Source organism: Cucurbita pepo, chromosome LG18 (genome assembly GCF_002806865.2).
Source record: "Cucurbita pepo subsp. pepo cultivar mu-cu-16 chromosome LG18, ASM280686v2, whole genome shotgun sequence".
Taxonomy (NCBI): domain Eukaryota; kingdom Viridiplantae; phylum Streptophyta; class Magnoliopsida; order Cucurbitales; family Cucurbitaceae; genus Cucurbita; species Cucurbita pepo.
The window spans coordinates 2,788,183-2,811,281 of record NC_036655.1 but is presented as its reverse complement, the minus strand read 5'-3'; the positions used below and the strand labels follow the sequence as shown (position 1 = coordinate 2,811,281).

The 23,099-nt window shown below is 39.9% G+C and overlaps 3 protein-coding genes across 3 annotated transcripts; 1 reads left to right on the top strand and 2 right to left on the bottom strand.

The window, feature by feature from the left end:
- Window positions 1-1,301: 1,301 nt before the first annotated feature.
- On the bottom strand, window positions 1,302-7,133 carry LOC111780207 (protein FAR1-RELATED SEQUENCE 3-like). The gene is made up of 6 exons (XM_023660542.1): window positions 6,994-7,133; window positions 3,138-5,460; window positions 2,968-3,057; window positions 2,705-2,854; window positions 1,913-2,029; window positions 1,302-1,449 (listed from the first exon to the last, which is right to left on the bottom strand). The coding sequence occupies exons 2-6, from the start codon at window positions 5,370-5,372 to the stop codon at window positions 1,411-1,413; spliced, it is 2,631 nt and encodes an 876-aa protein (XP_023516310.1). The 5' UTR covers window positions 5,373-5,460; window positions 6,994-7,133; the 3' UTR covers window positions 1,302-1,410.
- Window positions 7,134-8,532: 1,399 nt separating this feature from the next.
- Window positions 8,533-17,048, top strand: LOC111780644 (bifunctional aspartokinase/homoserine dehydrogenase). Its single transcript, XM_023661106.1, has 12 exons — window positions 8,533-8,787; window positions 10,689-10,839; window positions 11,229-11,306; window positions 11,447-11,562; window positions 11,994-12,047; window positions 12,748-12,835; window positions 12,976-13,068; window positions 14,679-14,719; window positions 15,907-15,960; window positions 16,171-16,340; window positions 16,478-16,547; window positions 16,727-17,048. Exons 1-12 carry the CDS (start codon window positions 8,680-8,682, stop codon window positions 16,847-16,849), a joined length of 1,146 nt encoding a protein of 381 aa, XP_023516874.1. The 5' UTR covers window positions 8,533-8,679; the 3' UTR covers window positions 16,850-17,048.
- Window positions 17,049-17,689: 641 nt separating this feature from the next.
- On the bottom strand, window positions 17,690-22,308 carry LOC111779651 (short-chain dehydrogenase/reductase 2b-like). Its single transcript, XM_023659747.1, has 6 exons — window positions 22,099-22,308; window positions 21,000-21,094; window positions 20,063-20,306; window positions 19,828-19,905; window positions 18,823-19,008; window positions 17,690-18,228 (listed from the first exon to the last, which is right to left on the bottom strand). Exons 2-6 carry the CDS (start codon window positions 21,029-21,031, stop codon window positions 17,851-17,853), a joined length of 918 nt encoding a protein of 305 aa, XP_023515515.1. The 5' UTR covers window positions 21,032-21,094; window positions 22,099-22,308; the 3' UTR covers window positions 17,690-17,850.
- Between the last annotated feature and the right edge of the window lie 791 nt (window positions 22,309-23,099).

Here is a 23,099-nt window from a genome sequence, read left to right as displayed (position 1 = left end):
ATTTCTCAATACGTTCACACGGATAATATTACTAATTTTATTTGCTTGAAGGGCTACCATGAGTTTTTTTTTCAAAAAAAAAAAAAACCTACGGTAGAAGGACCTTCTAGTCAGTTAGTGTTCATGTATTTTTTTTCCCTCTCAATTAGAGCTCCATTTTTCTCCCATTTTAATATGTGATTGCATATTTAAATCAATTTGGAAAAGCTAGAGAATTAGAGCACGTGGCTACGAACCATGGTGTCAGGGGTCCGAATCCCTTCTTGCCCACAACTGGCAAAAAAGGGAAGGACTTTTCCCTCTGCGAGTAGGAAAATCATGATCGGGATAGCGGACTTAAAGCTATGGAACTTGGATGTGGGTCTTTTGTCGAAATGGAATGACCTTGTCTTTTTATTTTTTCTTTTTTGTTAATGGGTTAAGGGTGGGAGTTCCGTTATAAATTAAATATAGTATACCCAACCATTCTATCTATCACAGGGCAATAACATCACCACATTCACTAATAGTTTGTCAAGCAATCTCTTAGTTGAGATTAGATACTATAAAATTCAATAATATGCTTCAAATCGCATCTTCAAATAATTGGAACAATCTCAACTTCACTTTTTAGATGAGTAAATATTGCGTCGTTTTGACTTTCTTAAATTCAAATTTCTATCATTAGATAAACAATACTTGAAAATTTAAATGAACGACTCAAATGGGAGGGGCAAGAATGTTATAATGATTCTGCATTTACAATTTACTTGTACCAACATCAAACTATGCCTTGATGAGAGGAAAAAATCAGTCTTAACAAACACAATAATTGATGTCTTATTATCACATTTGAGCAGACATATCAATGACCCTTTATATACAATACATTAAGGCATGGTGACCCTCTTTGCAGAACTGAAAAACAGGGAGGAACCTTCGTTAGCAACTCGAGTATCTGATCCTTTGGATTCAGGGACTTCCATTTTCATCCTTCCTCACCAGAAAGCAAGCAACCCGAAAGCTTAGACTCGGTTGCACCGAGTGCGGGGCAGTGAGAAGTTGAACAGCTTCAATAAGGATGGAAAAATGACAATCCTTTCACTTCTATAAGCTGCAACCGGAACACCAGAGGCCACCAGCAATCTCCAAGAACAATTAGGAATTGAGAACAAAACAAGCATAACTAAATGGAGCTACTCTATTGCTGGAGGCATCATTCAATATGGGTCCCTTACTGCCCCTAACAAGATGACTCTTAGGACCATTGGATGCTTCAATCTAGGTGTTACATGCACACCTACAGAGGAAAATGTGGGNGGGGGGGGGGGGGGGGGGGTGGTAAAGCCAGATTTAGCCAGCATTTTAGCCATCACCATTGGCATGTTTCAAGAATATAGGATGCAAGAAGTGCAGGTGTCCATAAGGTCCTTACTTCCTTTGCTTTTTTGGAAGAGGTTCTGACTCAGCCTGCCAAACAAGTGTTGATACAAGTAAGAACAGAAAAAGGAAAATTCAGACAATCCAAAGTTCTAAACAGCATTCTAATAACATTTCAGACTTGTTCTCCTCAATTACAATTTCTTCCCTTTTTTTGGGCTATGGATCTTTGAAGGGAAAAGAAAAACCTTGTTTTCTTTACGACAAGTGAGAGAATGGTGATTTGAACACTCGACCTCAAGGGAAGGAGAACATGTAATATAAAAATGCATCGCTATTGATGTGAGGATATGTATAGGCAATACGAGAAGTACATGTAAATTCGCCGAAAAAGAATGACTTGGAGGAATTGGTTTAAACTCGATGGTGACTGAATAAACTCCAGTCAACTTTTAAGACGAAAAAATCATTATAACGGTGGTCGATAATCCGAACGATAGCAACCAAGAGGGGAGGAAAACAAAACGAAAAGGTTTTAGCAAAAAATACTTACAGCATTTGAAAGCTGCTCACGAATGTAGGCCATTGACCTCAACATTGCACCCAATGTATCTCTAGAGACCTGAAACTTAACCTCAGACTCTCCCGAAGTTGTCTCCGTATCTTGAAGCTGAGATGCAATAGATTTCAGAACATGCATCTATGAGGAAAATAATGACATGTATAGCTTACAGAAAGAGTCACCAGAAGGCATTTATAAGTAAGAAAGAAATACATATAGCAGACATGATGTGAGTACCCACATTGGTTGGAGGGGGAACAAAGCATTCCTTATAAGAATGTGGAAACCTCTTCCTAGTAGACACGTTTTAAAACCTTGAAGGGAAAGTCTAAAGAGGACAATATCTGCCAGCGGTGGACTTGGGTTGTTTCAAATGGTATCATAGCCGCCGAGCCAGTGTGCCAGCGAGAACGCTGGGCTCCCAAGTAGGGTGGATTGTGAGTTCCTACATTGGTTGGAGAGGGGAACGGAACATTTCTTATAAGGATGTGGAAACCTCTCCCTAGTGGACGCGTTTTAAAACCTTGAGGGGAAGCCCTGAAGAGAAAGCCTAAAGAGGACAATATCTGCTACACATTAAGAGTCACCAGAACTCTCAAGAGTCGTGAACACTCTCCAACCGTGAATAGAGTAACACTTCGTATCCTTCGAGCTTCTAAAATATGGATCGATTGCTAATATTTAGCAAGAGGCCATTGAATGTTCCCATTACTAGAACCTAACAGTTATATGAGACACAAAAATCAGGTAAATTAAAAAATTTAGATGCACTCGGTATCGTACCTTCAAGTTGATGACAGCCACTTTGTTCGCCGGTGTCGAGAGCTGTTCACTGATGTATGCCATAGACCTCAACATTGGTTCCAGCGAAACCCTCGACAGCTGAAACTTAACTTCCGATTCTGCAGACGGACTCTTACTGTAGTCTTGCAGCTACAATAAGTAATAAAAAATGAGATCATAATAGGCAACCTAAAGAAATCATAACTTTTGAAAGTTATTTGACATAACAATCCAGTAAAAGAAAATCATGTGTCCTTTAGTACCTTCAAGTTGATAACAGCAACTCTATTTCCTGCGGTTGAATTTTTATTCTCCATCACCCAAGTCATTGATTTCAAATAAGGAAGAACAGCCTATCGAAGGACAATATTAGAAACTTTGACTCACGTTCACAGTTCGGAACCAAGAAATAAACAAAACTAAATAAACAAACCACGTGGTCGGGAGGATTGTCATCTCGGTGAAGGGAGACAGGAGCTATATGTGGATAATTCAAGTCAGCAATGGATTGGACATGAGCACCAGCATCGTTAAGATTGAATCGCCTCATTACTTCGTCTTGACGAGGCCACAACAGTGGAGTTGTATCTGATGCTGAAGCTGAGGTCTTCCTCTCATCATACCCAACCCCACTGACCTGAGAGCTAGGAGGTGCAACTTTTGCAATATTATTTTTGACAGTTGCTACTTTTTTCCCAGCTTCTTTTAGTGCAGTCATGGCAAGATTATAAGTTTCTGGAGCAGTTGCACCTTCCTCTGCGTACCTGATTGCTTCTCGGCATAAATTATTGTACCTTGACGATAAAGACTCCTGGCCATGTAACTCAATAGCGCGTTCATCTGATCCAAGTCCATTCCTTGCATTCCTTGTCCATCTTCTCAAAATGAAATGAGATGGTAATGTAAGTACATTAGTTACTGTGAAGACGGTTAATACATGTCTGCAAAGAATGCCGGAATACTCGAACATTTGACAGCTACAATTAGCTCTCATGTCTGGATAATTTAACGTGACAACATATGCCTTCTGGTCATCCTCAAATTTAGCAACCCGAAAAGTGCTAAGAGTTGCATCACCTTCGATTCGATTTGCAGTGTAGACAAAAGTTTCAACAAGCTCCTCTTGAAATTTTGCAAATATTTTTCTCGTATAAAGATTTGCTGCTTGCTTCTCCATAGGAGATGGTGTCCTCAATACAGGTGTAGTGCACATTGTGTCAAAGTCTGCTTCTATTTCCTTTTCAAACCAATTTTCTAAAGCTCTTTCATACTGCCTAAAGAACAATGGTAATGTGGTCTGCTGATTCACATATCCATCAAAAAAGGAATTATCATATCCTTGATTGGGAGATATAACAGCAAAAAATGAATCACGGACATACACGGGAACCCACTGAGCGCGTGCGTTATATAATGATTGGAGCCAATCATTTCGTCCTAAATTATACTTTTCAATGATACAATTCCAGGCAGACTCAAATTCCTCAATAGTTTCAGTCAAGTTGATACAATTGTAAAGTTCGACTTGAAAATTCGGATATGTGAGACATACATGAGCTAACTTCTGCTGACCTTCTCTTAACACGTGCCATTTGCTAATGCAGTGTCGGGCGTCGGGAAACACTTGAGCAATAGCTACATGTATGGCTCTGTCTTGATCCGTGGTAACTGAAACAGGCTGACGATTATTCATTGCTGTTAGAAATGTTTTGAACAACCAAACAAAAGAAGCCTCAGATTCATCAAGAAGTAAAGCACATCCAAACAAAATTGTCTGACCATGATGGTTCACTCCAGTGAATGGAGCAAAGGGAACTCTGAACTGGTTAACTCTGTACATCGTGTCCAATGTAACTGCATCACCAAAATGACTGTAAGCTGCTCGAGACCTTGCATCGGCCCAAAATACATTAGCCATACGATTATCTTCGTCAAGTTGTATTGCATAAAAAAATCCAGGATTCTCAGATTGCATTTTCTTAAAATATTCCAGCATATTCTGAGCATCCCTCCCCAGTGTCCTCTTTTGGCCAGCATTCCTAATGGGATAATTCATAGTTGAAGCATTATTAAGTGACCGATTAGCTTCTGCTTGAGATGTCTTCCAACCTCCACGAGTTTTACCTGCAGGTGCTCGGTTGTCGTCCATTAATACAGACATGACACCACTGGGAACACCTGCTGAACCAGTGTAAGCTTCAGTCATGGTCTTTGCAGCACCAGCGAAATGCCTGCGTGGCCGTAGATAATGCACCTTACTCGAATTTACTGTAGAATGACTATGCTCTTTTACAAACTTTGTGACAACCCATTTATCCTGATCTTTCAATTCTATCCTAAGCATTGCATCACAACTACCAGCAGGTTTTCTTTCTGGACACTCTCTAGCACATACAAATTCTCTACTAATTATAATTCCATCGGATTTAGAACGACTAAGTTGTCCAAGTTTTGAACTAAAACCAATGCGTCGAGCATACTCATCATAGAAGGTCTTTGCATCACCTTCGGATTCAAATTCCATGCCTTCATACGGTTCGATAATTCCATCTTCATCATGAAATGCAGAATCTTCAGCAGTGTTGATTTGACCTTCATGAGGGTCAACATCACTATCATCTACAACAGCAGGATGAGCCAACCCATCAACCCGAACCATTTCATCCATCTAATCCACTGTGTAAATCGAAGTTATTTACCCAATATAAAAGGGAAAAGGCCATTCATTTTCGCTCCCGATGCAATTTAAATGCAATCTGTAACAAATTATCAAACCACAAAATATCATTAAGTTGTAATCCATAAGAGCTCGCCAGAGAAAAGAAAAACCAATTATAAATTATTGATGCAGCCAGCTTTCAACCAAACAAGATAACAACAACCTTCGCAAAACCTAAATTTGCTCCAAAACCTCAATTTCTCCCAAAAACCCACAAGAAGGCTATGCTAGAAAGAAGTTCTATTCTAAAACTCATTAACATCTGCCACATTTCCAAATTTTCCCATTCATCTCCAGATTTCATGAAACATGGCGAGGTAGTCAACGTTCCAAAAAGTCATCATTGTCCTTGATCTAATGTAACTGCAAAATTCTCCAACTTACCACCAGTTAACTGAGAACCCACCTAAAAGCGTTTGGATAAAAATGTTGCACGAGATATAGAGAACAAGCATTTAAGAAGTGAGGGAGGAGAACATGATCAACATATTTGCTCAACTCCTTGCAAATATCACATCATTGAGGTCAATCATAGACTGTAAACTGGCATCTCCTTGAATGAAAGTCATTGGAATTGACCTTTCTCAGCTGTCAGATCCCACATTGGTTGGAGAAGGGAATGAAACATGTCTTATAAGGGTGTGTGGAAACCTCTCCCTAACAGACGTATTTTAAAAACCTTGAGGGGAAGCCCGAAAGGGAAATCCCAAAGAGGACAATATTGCTAGAGGTAGACTTGGGCTGTTACAAATGGTATCAGAGCCAGACACCGAGCAGTGTACCAGCGAGGACGTTGGGCTCCCAATGGGAGTGGATTGTGAGATCCCACATTGGCTAGAGAGGGGAAGGAAGCATGCCTTATAAGGGTGTGTGGAAACCTCTCCCTAACAGACGCGTTTTAGAAACCTTAAGGAGAAGCTCGAAAGAGAAAGCCCAAAGAGGAAAATATCAGATAGTGGTAGGCTTGGGATGTTACAAACAGCCACCAAAAAACTGAACCTCGTTAGAAACTCTACGGGCTAACGACTAATTGCCATTGAAAGCGAAAGGCCAACATAAAATTCAGTAGAACCAAGAATGGTAATCTAACCACAAACCGATGAAATCTCCCTAAAGTAACAAGCATCTTGGCAGTGCCTATATCTAACAAGTGCAATCCATAACTATACGCCCACATCTTCAAATTCGAGTTATTATAGCTAACAGTACGATTCATATAAAGCCCCTTATTTAAACATCTAAATACAATAAGTACCTCACTTTATCATGATCACACTTAGTCAATTCCCACACATTTAACACCAACAAATTCCTTGGTTAAAGAAAACAGCACCTATACTTTAGAGACAGAATTAAGTTATTGAATTAAAAACGTTGCAAATGACAATAAGAAACTCAAATCCCATTTTAAACGCATATCTCATTTAGCAACCAATTGCAGACTACAATCGAGTAAAACCAAAGCCCTACGACATAATAAAGAAACGAAGACGGAATTAAACCCTAGAAACTGGAAGAGACGAGAATCAACAAGAGGAAAATAGAGAGGGAATCATGGACGTGGACATACCTAGTTCGTCACAGTCTTGACCGTCCAGTCCAGTGACTGGCAGCGCCTAAAGCGACGGAGGCTGGTGGCCGGAAAGAGGAGGCGAGGGAATACGAGGAGAGAGAGAGAGAGAGAGGGCGCGATCGAGGACGTTTAGAGTAATCCGATGTGCCATCATGTATTCTAGTTCGCTGAAGGACGAATCAAAAGAGGCCACGTGTTAGGAGGTTGTCGTTGTTTCCAATTATTTCATCATATTTAGTGAATGCTACCGTGGTATTGTCGTCTACGATCAAAAATAATAATTAATAAATTATATATACAAAATGAAATATATTTTTATTTTTTAAACATTAAAAAACTTTATTTCTATCTCATGGAATATTAATATCCAAAAAAATTTTTTTTTTTTTTTTTTTTTTTTTGTGTGAAGTCATAAATATTAAAAAAAAATTGGGAATATTATCATGTAACAGCTCAAGTCCATCGCTAGCAAATATGGTATTTTTCAGGTTTTTCCTCTCGGGTTTCCCCTCAAGATTTTTAAAACGCGTTTTTCTAGGGAGAAGTTTCTACACTCTTATAAAAGATGCTTCGTTCTCCTTCCCAACTGATGCGAAGGGGGTGGACATGAGGTGGTATGCCAGTAAGTACGCTAGGGCTTGAAAGGGGGTGGATTTAGTGGTGGTCCCACATCGATTGGAGAAAGGAACTAGTGCCAACGAGGATGCTGGGGTTCAAAGGGGATGGATTGTGAGATCCCATATCGGTTGGGGAGAAGAACGAATCACTGTTTGTTTATAAGGGCGTAGAAACCTCTTCCTAGCATACACATTTTAAAAACATTGAGCGGACCCGAAAGGAAAAGTTCAAATAGGATCATATTTGCTAGCGGTGAACTTACATTTTCATAACTACATGAAACAAACCGTTGTTTTCGAGAACTCAATTTAATTCAATCATGAAATAAGCTTTTTTACCAACAATTTTATTTGGTTTCTCGACTCGACTCGTATTGCCATAATAGGTTGCCATTCTGTATACATCTAAACTCAGACTCGGACTCAATCGTTCACAGCATTCCCATTGCACAAAAGAGATAATAAATTACAAGAAATTTAATTATATCAATATTTCAACACTCTCTCTCAACTGTGAGCGTGAAAGTCAATAAAAGTTACGCGAGTAGAAAGTACTGTAAATTTGAAAATAAACTGAAATTACCAAACCTCGAACACGTAATTTCTTGCTCATCTACTATGTTAAACTCGAGATGACGAGTCACGATAAATATAATTATATCAATATTTTAATCGGAGCTTCGTTATTATCCTCTTAAGCCACCGTGTACCCGTTGTTTTATCGAATAAATCCTCTATCTTTATCGTAATTCCAATATTAAAAAATGAAGTTGGAATAAATACCCTAAAAAAATAAAGTGAGCTTTTTAACTTTCAAAGGATTCGTTAAAATCATGTATTTGGTGGAATTTTTATTTTTTAAATATCTAATATATATATATATATATATATATTTATTAAATCTCTTATTATTTTAAAATTCGTATATTTGAGGAGCGGAACCTTGAGGCGGCGCTACTGACAAGAGTGGTCACGATCAGCTCGGAGAAGGTACGGCCAGGTTAGAAGCTCATCATCAGAAGGCATTACAACAAATTCTCAAATAACCAGAGGAAATTCGGCGTCCATGGGCAAGAAGATGAAGATCATCCCCGTGCTTCTGATCGGCTGCGGCGGTGTTGGCCGTCAGCTCCTCCACCACATCGTATCCTGCCGATCACTTCACGCTAAACAGGCATTTCTCCTCCTCTCTCTTGTCCGCCTGCTTCTGACGTTCTTTAGAAATATATAGCTTTTAATTTTTCATGGGTTTCAATAACATTTAGAGCTTATCCATTTGTTTTGACCTGAGATTCGTAACGAACAGCATGATTCATACTCGATGCATTGCATTCATGGCAAATTCGGTGCATTGTTTAATTTGTTAAGAGTATTGTTTAAGTGTGGAGGATGTGGTAGGTGAGTGGTTGTGGTGCTACTACAACTAAAATAGTGTTGGATGTGTTAGGTTGGTTTAAAAGTTAATCCCACATTATAGAGTTCATGTTTGATGTGTATCATTCTTGAGCTTTTCGTGTTTGTGTATTGGCTAGACAACTTGGATCAAGCAAGCAAACAATTGATCTCACGTAGGTCAAGTTCCGAGCACCATCGGTTGGGGAGGAGAACGAAACATTCTTTATAAAGGTTGGGAAACCTCTTCCTAGCAGATACGTTTTAAAAACCTTGAGGAGAAGTCCGAAAGGGAAAGCCCAAAGAGGTCAATATCTGCTGGCGGTGAGCTTGGGTTGTTACAAATAGTATCAAAGTTAGACATCGGGCAATGTGCCAGCGAGGAGGCTGAGCCTCAAAAGGGAGTGGACACAAGGCGGTGCCAGTAAGGACGTTGGGCCTCAAACAGGGTGGATTTTGAGGGGTCCCACATCGATTGGAAAAGAGAACGAGTGCTAGTGAGGACACTGGGCCCCGAAGTGGGGTGGATTGTAAGATCCCACATTGGTTGGGGAGGCGAACAAAACATTCTTTATAAGGGTGTGGAAACTTCTCATGAACACTCAAACCAAACTCGCCCATCCCAACAGACGCGCTTTAAAAATATTGAGAGAAAGTCCGAAAGGGAAAGCCCAAAGAGGTCAATATCTGCTAGCGGTGAGCTTGGGCTGTTACAAATAGTATCAGAGTCAGACACCGAGCAATGTGCCAGCGAGGAGGCTGAGCCTCAAAAGGGAGTGGACACAAGGCGGTGCCAGTAAGGACGTTGGGCCTCGAACATGGTGGATTTTGAGGGGTCCCACATCGATTGGAAAAGAGAACGAGTGCCAGTGAGGACACTGGGCCCCGAAGTGGGGTGGATTGTAAGATCCCACATTGGTTGGGGAGGCGAACAAAACATTCTTTATAAGGTTGTGAAAATCTCCCCCTAGCAAACGCGTTTTAAAAACCTTGAGAGAAAGTCCAAAAGAGAAAGTCCAAAAGAGAAAGTCCAAAGAGGATAATATCTGCTAGCGGTGGGCTTGGGCTGTTACATGGTCTCACTTTGATCGAGTTACCATACACTTAGGCCGATTTACGAGCATAGACTCACTCTGGTTTACTTATTTCACCTAGTTGTAGGCCAAGTCGGTTCCTGTCTCACTCAATGTTCTACCAAATACCTGGAATTCCTTAGACTTCACACTACCATACGCACTTAGCTAGTAGTATGGCCTACTTGAACCATGCGTCGAAGGTCCCATGTGATGTTTTCTATAATTAAAAATGTCTCACCCACAATAAGTACTATATGCTGCAGGTCTATACCAATAATTAAATTACAAAGACAACATTTTTCTTTTAAATTTCGGGATTTTCGCATCACGTGCATTTTAGCAAGGCTCACTTTGAAGGCACTGAGTGAAGTTTCCACTGGTCATTCATCCCTTTTCATATGCCATATGCCCTGTTAAATGAGCGATTTAAGTTCACTAAGATTGTTATTAAGGCCTGTCCTCTTATAATTTTAAAATGTTATCCTTAAATATAGAGTTGGTACTTCTATTAAGTTATGTTTCACCTTCAATTTTGAGGTAAATACTTTATGATTGCATCCCCCTTCTTACTCAACCTTGAGAAAATTGTAACAATTTTGCTTGACAGGGCGTCCACTTGCGAGTTATAGGAGTATGTGATAGTAGATCACTAGTCGTTGCATCTGATGCGCTCACAACCGAGTTAAATGACAAGATTTTAATGGAAATTTGTCATGTCAAGTCGAGTGGTGGCTCTTTGTCAAATCTTAGCAATTTGGGTAATTCCTCAGATCTTCTTAATCTCGTAGCGAAAGATGTGAAAAACAGAACGACGTATAGATTGCCAATGTTACTTCAAGTTATAGTACATCTAATATATATATTTATAACTTCTAGTATTAATTAGTTATGATATGATAAGTAATCTCCCAAAACGCTCCTTTCCTCGATGTGAAACCCCTTTATTGCATTTCGAGTCGAACTTCTCAAATATGGCCTTATAGAGCACATTCCCACAACATCTCGAGGCGTTTGAAACGATGACCCATGTGTAGTTATTGATATAGGCTTCGTAGAATTGAAATTAGGTCCCATTGGACAAGTTTTCTGACATTATTTTTAGTAATCATTGATCTATGTTGTTGTAATGTGTTAAATTTTTTGGCAGGTGAGAGCAAACTATTTTCCGATACAGAAGCAACTAAAAAAGTTATTGATATTGCGACTCTTCTCGGTAAAGCGACAGGTTTGTGGTTTATGTGAACTTTGATCTGCTAAACATATCAGTCGAATACGATCTTGGTCCTCGAGCTTTCCAGCATACTCTCATATACGTGTTGATTTACTTTATCTTATTTCGACTTTGATCTTCATCTTTTATTGTAGGTCTGGCCTGTGTTGATTGCTCTGCCAGTTCTGACACTGTTAATGTGTTAAAGCAAGTGGTTGACTTGGGTTGTTGCATTGTTTTGGCAAATAAGAAGCCTTTAACCTCTACAATTGTAATACACTCTCTTATATCTTTGCAACCATAATTTTTAGTCGATTGAAATCCCTAGGTTACGTGCATGATCGACTGGTTTCATTTCTGTGTCTTGAGTTTTATCTAGAGGTCATACGTTTCAAACCGCCTACCGTCTTGCATTAGCAAAAGTCCCTCGAGTTCATGGACTACCATATATCATACGGTTATACCGTAGTTTATTCTTTGGAACTTGGAGATTTTGAGGAGTCGGGAAATTGTTCGAGGAACCATGTGTTAGGCCACAAAGCATTTTGCAAGGGATATGTTTAGAGTCACTATCGTTATCAACATGATCTCGACGAATTAATAGAGAGATGCCTGACAAACTCTTGAAAGTTGTTTCTATGACATTGGCTGAACAGCCGAAATAGTCGAAGCTTTTACAAATTTATCGTTTTCTGGTTGCAGGAGGATTATAACAAACTGACTCCACATCCACGTCGTATTCGACACGAATCAACTGTAAGTAATATCATGGATTTACGTTGTTCAAGAATTTTTTTTTTCCAGTTAAGAATTTGTTACCAAAAGACAGATATGTCAAAGAATTGTGACATACTTTCCAGGTCCCTTCTGGGAAAAGAAGAGGGACGTTAAACGTTTTATCAAAATTTGCATGAGATAGCATGTTCTAGTAACCCGAGTTTCCTAACAAGTATAATATTTGTATGATTGGTAGCTCATTGGAAGATCAACCCGAGCCGAAGATATGATTCAAGAAAGTTACTCTTTTATAGTTGAACCTTCAGAACAACAATATAGATAGTTGTTCTCGTTTCTTTTTGTGTACCCTTAGTCACAGGAAGCTTAACGTCTTTAACCGGATCTATTTCTTGGTTTATTCTTGCCCGTTTTAATTTTTTTTATGAACGAATGTGGTTATTTTTCCTGAGAATATTCTAAACATGTGAATCGTTGTATAAGAACCTGAGCATAACTCAATTAGTTAAGACAAATGTCATCGATCAAGGGGTCAGAGGTTCGTATCCCCTGAATTAGTTAAAATAACTTTGAAAAAAGTTGCACGATATCCTTAATATTTACAAACCACCAAATCTCTTAATAGTAGTTGAAATGTATTTCATGTTCCCCGATCGAGCAATGAATATATAAATGGGTAGTAATTTATGCAACTTCATAATACTGAGTTTTTCTGTGGTAGGTCGGTGCTGGTCTTCCCGTTATAGCTTCGTTAACCCGTATGCTATCTTCTGGAGATCCTGTTCATCACATCATTGGTAGTTTGAGCGGTATCAAGTTCTTCGACGCATAATTTCTTTTACACTAATGCTATGTTTCTCCAAGGGTTTGTGGTATTTAGCATGAGTCGTGGTTCGTATTTTTCTTATTGAGGGAATATTAATTTTTGTATCCTGTATGTTTGTTATAGGTACACTTGGGTACATAATGAGTGAAGTTGAAGAAGGAAAGCCTTTGAGCCAAGTTGTTAAAGTTGCTAAAAGCCTAGGTTACACGGAACCAGGTTTGTAGTAATATTTCAATTAGTTATCTTTATGTTAAAAAGTAATATTTCAAGTAGTATCTTTACATTTAATTCATGACATGAAAGAAATAAATCATCCTTGTGTGAGACCTCCAATTATCAGAACTAATACGAGAACTCGTTAAAAGAGAATTGCATGAGAATTGACTAGTAGTCGAGTAGTGTAGGGCGCTTTTGTTTGTACGGAAATGCAGAGAGGAGAGCCATCGGGTTTTTGAGGGGCTTTTGGGAGAGTTGTCTTCAAGAGAGATCTCGACTCTCTTGATGTAACGGCTCAAGCCCACCAAATCCACTCCCTTTGGGGCCCAGCGCCCTTACTGGCACACCATCTCGTGTCTACCCTCCTTCAGGGAACAGCCTCCTCGTTGGCACATCGCCTGTTGTTTGGCTCTGATACCATTTGTAATGGCCCAAGCCCACCGTTAACAAATATTGTCCTATTTGGGTTTTCCCTTTCGGGCTTGCTCTCAAGGTTTCTAAAACGCGTCTGCTAGGGAGAGGTTTCCACACCCTTATAAAGAATGATTCGTTCTCCTCCCCAACGGATGTGCAATCTCACAATCCACCCCCTTCGGGGCCCAGCGTCCTCGCTGACACTCGTTCCTTTCTCCAATTGATATGGGACCCCCCAATCCACCCCCTTCGGAGCTCAGTCCTTGCTGGCATATCGCCCGGTGTTTGGCTCTGATACTATTTGTAACAGCCCAAGCCCACCGCTAATAAATATTGTCCTCTTTGGGCCTTCCCTTTCGGGCTTCCCCTCAAGATTTTAAAACGCGTATGATAGAGGAGGTTTCCACACCCTTATAAAGAATGATTCGTTCTCCTCCCCAACGGATGTGCGATCTCACAGTCCATCCCCTTCGGGGCCCAGCGTCCTCACTGACACTCGTTCCCTTCTCCAACCAATGTGGGGCCCCCCAATCCACCCCCTTCGAGGCTCAGNACCCTTATAAAGAATGATTCGTTCTCCTCCCCAACGGATGTGCGATCTCACAGTCCATCCCCTTCGGGGCCCAGCGTCCTCACTGACACTCGTTCCCTTCTCCAACCAATGTGGGGCCCCCCAATCCACCCCCTTCGAGGCTCAGCCTCCTCGCTGGCACATCACCCGGTGTCTGGCTCTGATACCATTTGTAACAGCCCAAACCCACCGCTAACAGATATTGTCCTCTTTGGGCTTTCCCTTCCGGGTTTCCTCTCAATGTTTTAAAACGCGTCCGCTAGGGAGAAGTTTCCACACCCTTATAAAGAATGTTTCGTTCTCTTCTCCAACCGATGTGGGATATCACAAAAAATGATACTATTCCAAACCATGTGCAACTAGAATAGTAGTCACTGGGACATAATCTTAATTATGAAACTTTACGAGGGAACATGTGTGTTTTGTATCTTGATGTTTTGTACCTTTGGGGGAATTTTCTTGTTTTAAGAAAATGACATTATTTTGAAGAGCATGTGGAGGATTAGGTTTTTTCTTATATATGTGCGCACGTGCAAACATGTATAACAGTGTTATGCATTATATATCTATTTGTCAATGATAAGAAAATTCGATGTACTTAATGAGTTTTATTAATGTCTTGCAGATCCACGTGATGACCTCAGTGGCATGGATGTTGCAAGAAAGGTTTGGTTTTAATGTGTGCTTTGTGATATTAAGGATCTGTGCTTAGTGCATGAGTTCTGTAAGTACATGAGTGAGGGAGAATTAGTCGTGTCACAAGTTAATATTTTGTTGTATGGTATATGTGAGATCCCACGTTGGTTGGGGAGGAGAACGAAACACCCTTTGTAAGGGTGTGGAAACCTCTCCCTAGCAGACACGTTTTAAAAACCTTGACGGGTAGCTTGAAAGAGAAAGCCCAAAGAGGACAATATCTGCTAGCGGTGAGCTTGAGCTGTTACAAATGGTACTAGAGATGGACACCGGGTGATGTGCTAGTGGGAGGCTAAGCCCCGAAGGGGGTGGACACGAGATGGAGTGCCAGCAAGGACGCTGGACCTCGAAGGGAGGTGGAACGAGGGGTTCCACATCGATTGGAGAAAGGAACAAGTGCCGGCGAGGATGTTGGGCCTTGAAGGGGGTGGATTGTGAGATCCTACATAGGTTGGGAGGAGAATGAAACGCCCTTTGTAAGGGTGTGGAAACCTCTTCCCAATAGACACGTTTTAAAAACCTTGAGGGGAAGCTCGAAACGTAAAGCCCGTCAGATATCGGGCGATGTGCGAACGAGGACACTAAGTCCTGAAGGGGGGTGGACATGAGGTAGTGTGCCAACAAGGACGTTGGCCCCGAAGGAGGGTGGATTGGGGTGTCTCACATTGATTGGAGAGAGGAACAAGTGCCAGCGAGGACGCTGGACCCCGAAGGGGGGTGGATTGTGAAATCCCACATCGGTTGGGGAGGAGAACGAAACATTCTTTATAAGTGCGTGGAAACCTCTCCCTAGCAGACGCGTTTTAAAAATCTTGAAGGGAAAGTCCAAAGAGGACAATATCTGCTAGTGGTGGGCTTGAGTTGTTACAACTTCATCCTTATTCTCCCAATATTTTGAGATTATATTTTGAGATTGAACGTGGCTCTTCCTTATTATCACTATTTTTGCCCTTTGATTAACGATGGTCTAGATGTGGTGCTCACTTGGGTGTCATTTACTCAAATTTTCGACCTTTCGGCAAATTATCTCGAAGTATGATCCTATAAATTTTATCTGCTAACAGTTCACGATATGAAATAAACTCCGCATAGATTCTAGAACTGGACTAGAGCATTTCATGTCGTTGCTATACTTATTGATATTTATTCGTAAACAGGCTCTGATCCTCGCTCGACTTCTCGGTCAGCAGATCAACTTGGGCGATATTAAGGTCAGTTTTAGAAGTTCTATTCCTTCCTTAAGAGAGCAATACATGGCATGCAGTTATATATGTACGAAAATGCATACGATATTAAGCTTCATAGAAAAAAAATGCAGAAGATATCGAAGTTTCGTGTAGAAATTAATCTACGCACATGATTGTGCACGTATACCCATCCCCTCGTGCTAAATTTCCTGCTCTAATAGTAGTTCTCCTTAGGTCGAAAGCTTGTTTCCGAAAGAAATGGGACCTGACGTTATGTCTATCGACGATTTTTTAAACAAAGGAGTTTTATCGCTAGACAACGACATCAAGGAGAGAGTTACCAAGGCTTCCTCAAAAGGAAACGTGTTACGTTATGCCTGTACGGTCGAATTCTCGAGCTCGAGGTATTATTATTTGACGTTTGGTCTTGTCTTCTATGTTTATTTGCCTTGAATAAACAACAAATGTTATTTAACTATGATTGTTTAGAAGCAAAAAACAATCAATAATGAAGCACAGCTTTTTGGATAATGTTTCTTAGGTATGAAGTTGGACTTCAAGAGTTTCCCAAAGATTCTCCATTGGGAAGATTGAAAGGAAGTGACAATGTGGTAAGCCCTCCGTCCCCATTTCACGATAACGATCACGTTGCAGCCCTACAATTTCCATTAAAACACGGGCCTATACGTCGTAAAATACTATAAATATCGAAGTTTTTGAATGTCGAATATGAACCTGTCTTGGATAAAATGTGTGTGGAAATTGACTCGGTCGTTCCGTGCGATTGCAGCTGGTGGTTTACAGCCGATGCTATAACGAACGACCTCTTGTGATTCAAGGAGCTGGAGCGGGTAACGACACTACAGCAGCTGGTGTGTTAGCTGATATTCTTGACCTTCAGGATTTGTTTTGAATGGATTTGTTTTGAATGGATTTGTTTGTCATTCATCCTTGGAAGCAATTATTTGATAGAGAGAGATAGGTAGCTGAAATTTCAGTTGTTGCAGTGCTGTGAGTTAGTGGTTTTCTTGTAATCCAAGAATATTGGAAGAACTTTCAAGAGGGGCTTAAATATGCTATAGAAGCTCTTAACTTCTAATTTTTAAGAATTACCAACACTTTTGAAAAAACGCTATTATGAGATCACACATCGGTTAGAGAGAAGAACGAAACATTTAGAGGAGTATAAACTTTTAAAAATCGTGAGGTTGATGGCGATACGTAACAGGTTGAAGTGGACAATGTCTGTTGACAGTGGGTTTGGGCTGTTATAGCGATAATAGGTTGAAGTGGACAATATCTGCTTGCTAACAGTGAGTTTGAGCTGTTACAAGGCTGACGACAATACTACGTAACAGGTCGAAGCGGTCAATAATTGTTCAATAATTGTTGTCAAAGTACAATACGTAACAGGTCGAAGCGGTCAATAATTGTTCAATAATTGTTGTCAAAGTGGTCAATAATTGTTAACATGTTCAATAATTGTTGTCAAAGTGGTCAATAATTGTTAACAGTGGGCTTGAGCTATTACAAGACAATACGTAACTAATTGTTAACAGTAGACTTGGGCTATTGATACGTAAGTCACAATATCTACTAACAGGTCCTAACAGGTCAAAACGGACCATATCTGCTAGACTTGGGCTGTTACAAGATTGACGGCGATGACAATATCTACTAACAATAAACTTGGGCTATTACAATTGTATCAAAGCTAGGCACGAGTGGTGTGTCAACGAGAACGTATCCTACATTGGAAATGGTATGAAAAGATAAGTTTTATTCCACAGGAAATGTTTCATATCTATCTAGACAATGAGTTAAAAACTCTATCAATTCAGTATCAAAGCACCATTCTCAACTTGATAGAACACAAACACAAATTGAAGCCTCATTCAAAACTGCAAGACTTAATTAAAACTCTGCCAATTCAGTTTGATCAAAGTAGCAACCAGTGGGACTTCCATCTGGAAAAAGAGCCAATTTGAGAGGACCTCTAGCCCCTTCTTCCACAGTTAATACTCCTGTATGCCAGTTGATATCAGTATCAACATAGCCTGGATGAACACAATTGATATACATTTCTGGATGCTGTCTTGCAAGAATTCTTGTATAAGCATTCACTGCAGCCTTGGAGATGCTGTACGATGGAAGCATCAGTGACCATCCATTCGCTTCTAATCTATCTTCCTTCAAATCATGTAGAAACTTTTTCAACACTTCATCTACCTTTTCTTCCTTCAAATTTTCTATATCTCCCAGTTCTTTTCGTATGTGCTCACCTGGGATTCTCTGCCATTGTGAATTTCGCAAGCTGTATCAATTGTTACCTAACACTTAAATAAGTTCGACTATTTTTACATAGATTTTTGTTGGAAGAATCATTAAGAAAAAAGTATTATTGTAACAGCTCAAGCCTACCTACCGCTAGCCTACCTAGATATTGTCCTCTTTGGGCTTTCCTTCGAGGTTTTAAAACGCATCTGCTAGGGAGAGGTCTAGTAAAGAATGTTTTGTTCCCTCTCCAATCGATGTGGGATCTCGCAATCCACACCCCCCCTTTGGGTCCCAGCGTCTTCACTGGCATACTGTCCGGTGGCTAGTTCTCTTTGGGTTTTCCCTCATGGTCTTAAAATGCGTCTACTAGGGATAGGTTTTCGCACCCTTATAAAGAATGTTTCGTTCTCCAATCGATGTGGGATCTCACAATTATCATTGAACGACTTGTATGAAATTGATAGGGTATAAAAGAAACACGACATTAGAGCTATTTTCTTTGAAATTTAAGATTTTTAGCTTGCTTTTTATCAAATTTGATTTTTCCCCTCTAAACAAAATCATATAAAGACTTATAGCAGAAGAAGTTTATAAAGAACGGCGTGGTACCTTCAATTCGCTTCTGAGAGAGGAGACATTCACAATCCTGGCTCCTCCCAAGGATTTCTGTAGAAGTGGAAGAAGGGCTTCTGTTACTCTTTTGAGGCCATAGTAATTTGTGTTGAGGCATTCTTCTGCCTTCTCACAGTTTGTCTTTATCACACTCTGAACCAAGTTCGTCGCCTTGCCCGAGAGCTGTATTTAAGCGTTGATCAGAACAATCTAAGGAACATTTAAACGACGGACCTCATGACTTAACCAGTTGAGCTAAGCTAAAGTTAGCAATTACAAAAATGCAGTTTTTAGAATTACGGTTAAATATAAGAATAGAAATAAAATTGTGTTCGAAAACAATCTTCAAGACAAGTTGAATATTGTAACTGTTCAAGCCCACCGCTAGCAGATATTGTCCGCTTTGATCCGTTACGTATCGCCGTCAGCCTCACGTTTTAAAACGTGTCTACTAGGGAGAGGTTTCCACACCCTTATAAGGAATGCTTCGTTCCCCTCTCCAACCAACGTGGGATCTCACAATCCACCCCCTTTGGGGCACAACGTCCTCACTGGCACACCGTCTGGTGTCTAACTCTGATACCATTTGTAACAGTCAAATCCCACCATTAGCAGATATTGTCCGCTTTGGCCCGTTACGTATCGTCGTCAACCTCATAGTTACTACTAGGGAGAGGTTTCCATACCCTTATAAGAAATGCTTCGTTCCCCTCTTCAACCAACGTGGGATCTCACAATCCACCCCCCTTGGGACCTAGCATCCTCGCTGGCACACCACCCGGTGTCTGACTCTGATATCATTTGTAACATTTCAAGCCCACCGCTAGCAGATATTGTCCACTTTGGCCCGTTACGTATCACCATCAGCCTAACGGTTATAAAACGCGTCTACTAAAGAGAGGTTTCCACACTCTTGTAAGGAATGTTTTGTTCTCCTCTCCAATTAACGTGGAATCTCACAAATATATCTGAATGAATTAACAGAAAGACAATAAATAATACCCAGGAGGAGGGATCTATGTTCATGGCCCTTAATCCTTCCTCATCAACCACAACTCCAGAAGCCCCAGCATTATTCACCTGAAACAATAAACAAATCAATTCATTATAGTTTTAGAGTTTTGCTTTTTAATCAATTAATCGCATTGATTGAAAATAAATTGAATTAAGAACTAGTCCAGTACTTGAAATAGCAATCTAAATGACTAAAATGAAATTGAATAATTTGAAAGCTTACCAAGATATCAAGCCTGCCAAACTTATCAGCTATGAACTCAGCCAAAGAGTGGATACTGACAGGGTCCAACACATCAAGTTGATGGAAGACTACATTTGATAACCCTATTTCATGGAGCTTTGAAACAGCCTCCAATCCTCTTTGCTCATTTCTGGCTGTCAAAATCACGTTTATGCCTCGAGAAGCAAGTTGCTTTGCTGTTTCAAAACCAATCCCCTTGTTTGCTCCAGTTACTACCCCGTACCTGTGAGGAATGCCTTTCAAACCTCTTATTTACAATAAGAATAATAAAAAATAGTATTTATAGGCATAATTTTGAGAAAAGAGAAGTGAACCGCAAACAAATATTGTCCGTTTTGGCCCATTACTATTCCCGTCAGCCTCACAATTTTAAAACGCGTATGTTAGGGAGAGGCTTCCACACCTTTACCCCGTGGGGCCAACGTCCTCATTGGTACACCATCCATTGTATGACTCTGATACCATTTATAACAGCCCAAGTCCAAGCCCACCACTAACGGATATTGTCCGCTTTGGCTCGTTATGTATCACCGTCAGACTCACTATTTTAAACGCGTCTGTTAGGGAGAGGTTTCCACACCTTTACCCCGTGGGGGCCAGCGTCCTCATTGGTACACCATCCCGTTTATGACTCTAATACTATTTATAACAGCCCAAGTCCAAGCCCACCGCTAACAGATATTGTCCGTTTTGGCTCGTTATGTATCGCCATCATACTCGCGATTTTAAAACGCGTCTGTTAGGGAGAGGTTTCCACACGATTATCAGGAATGTTTCGTTCCCCTCTCCAACTGATGTGAGATTGGGGCCAATGTCCTCGCTAACTACGAACTAACAAAGAATTGTTTCCTTGAAAATAAAACACATACACCTAACATAGCAAAGAAGTTTGCATTGAATTGAAGCAACAGCATACCTCTTAGCTCCGTGATTTCCATTACTTTCCATTCTTGCTACAATTGGAAGTCCCGAACTGCTTAACCTTTTATTTGCAGTATTTGTATATTAAACCTGCCAAGTTCAAAAGTTCAGAATCCATTTTTACAAACATCATTCTGCAATGTATGACACATAAAATACATTAATCATGTTTTGATCCCTACTTTGGAGATTACTGGAATAGAGATGAATTCTTCTGGTGGTGTTCAAATCACAAATAGTTTCAATGTAATTATAGGCCATCCATGGTAATTCTCAACTACAAGGCTTTTTTTAGTTCCACCATAGGAGAAAATAATAATAGGAATAAATTAAAAAGAAAAAACACGATGGAAATATATGTAGAGGCTATCATAGAAAATACCCCTCCATTTGGTACTTTGTTTAAAAAATACATCAAAACTTTCCAAAGATACATTAATACATTTAAACTTTCAAAATATTCTTATCATTAACATATAGACGAAGAATGTTAGTGACTTGTTTAAAAAATATTGCTGAACTTTTAGAAGTTGCACAATTTTTAATCTTCTAACAAAAAAGTAAGAAACATTTTTACCATTAAAAAACCATTTATCGAAACTTTTAAAAGTTCAAGCGTATCTAAAAAAAATACAAAGTTCACGAGTATATACTTTAGATGAAATTTTTGCTATTTATAGTTCAATTAATTTTATTATTATGAACAGAGTTTTTATCCACGATTTCTCATCTATGTGGATGAACATCAATATTCATTGGAATATTTATTTTCACACCCATCACATCACCACAAGATCGAAATGTTAAGGTCAATATGAATTTAATTCGAATATACACTTGGAGATTCAAGTCTCACATTAATAATCATACTCAGATCTGTTGTATTAGAACAGTGAAAATGTCTTACAAAGCCCCAAACAAGAAAGGATGTCAGATCAAAAAGCAAGTAGGCCAGTATTTTTCAGAAAAAAATCTCACAGTAATATCATCGAACACCTTGTGTGCATGACACATCAAAATCACATAATCGTCCCCATAAAGCCACAGAAAGTTATAGATTGAAATATGAAATTAATGAAAAGAAAAAGGGATACCTCTGAGGCGAGAATGAGCGGATGGTGGGTCGGCGAGAAAGTGGAAGCGAACGCTGCTTTTGCGGTATGATGGCAAGTGAAGTAGTCCTCGATGGTAGAAGACGACGAGTGTGGCACTGGCAGCGACGAATGTGGCTGCGCTGGGCCAGCCCCACTTCACCCATCACATCCATTTCTGCGCTTCTCCATATTGGCCATCGCCCAATAGTTTAATCAAATCCCATTTTTTCATTTTTTTTTTATCATAATAAATAAGCTCAATACGAGAATATCTATTATTGACTGAGTTAGAACTTTGGGACACGAGCAATTGGTAAAGCAGGGGATCGAAAATCTTCGTGTCACCGGTTCAAATCTGCTCTTGACAATAAGGATAATGTGTAGGAAATGAAATGGTCGGTACCGCTCAGTTGGTAGAGCAGGGACTCAAAATCTTCGTGTCACCGGTTCAAATCTGCTATTGACAATAAGGATAATGTGTAGGAAATGAAATGGTCGGTATCGCTCAGTTGGTAGAGCAAGGGACTCAAAATCTTCGTGTCACTGGTTCAAATCTACTATTGACAATAAGGATAATGTGTAGGAAATGAAATGGCCGGTACCGCTCAGTTGGTAGAGCAAGGGACTCAAAATTTTCGTGTCGCCAGTTCAAATCTGCTATTGACAATAAGGATAATGTGTAGGAAATGAAATAGCCGGTATCGCTCAGTTGGTAGAGCAAGGGACTCAAAATCTTCGTGTCACTGGTTCAAATCTACTATTGACAATAAGGATAATGTGTAGGAAATGAAATGGCCGGTACCGCTCAGTTGGTAGAGCAAGGGACTCAAAATTTTCGTGTCGCCAGTTCAAATCTGCTATTGACAATAAGGATAATGTGTAGGAAATGAAATAGCCGGTATCGCTCAGTTGGTAGAGCAAGGGACTCAAAATCTTCGTGTCACTGGTTCAAATCTACTATTGACAATAAGGATAATGTGTAGGAAATGAAATAGCCGGTA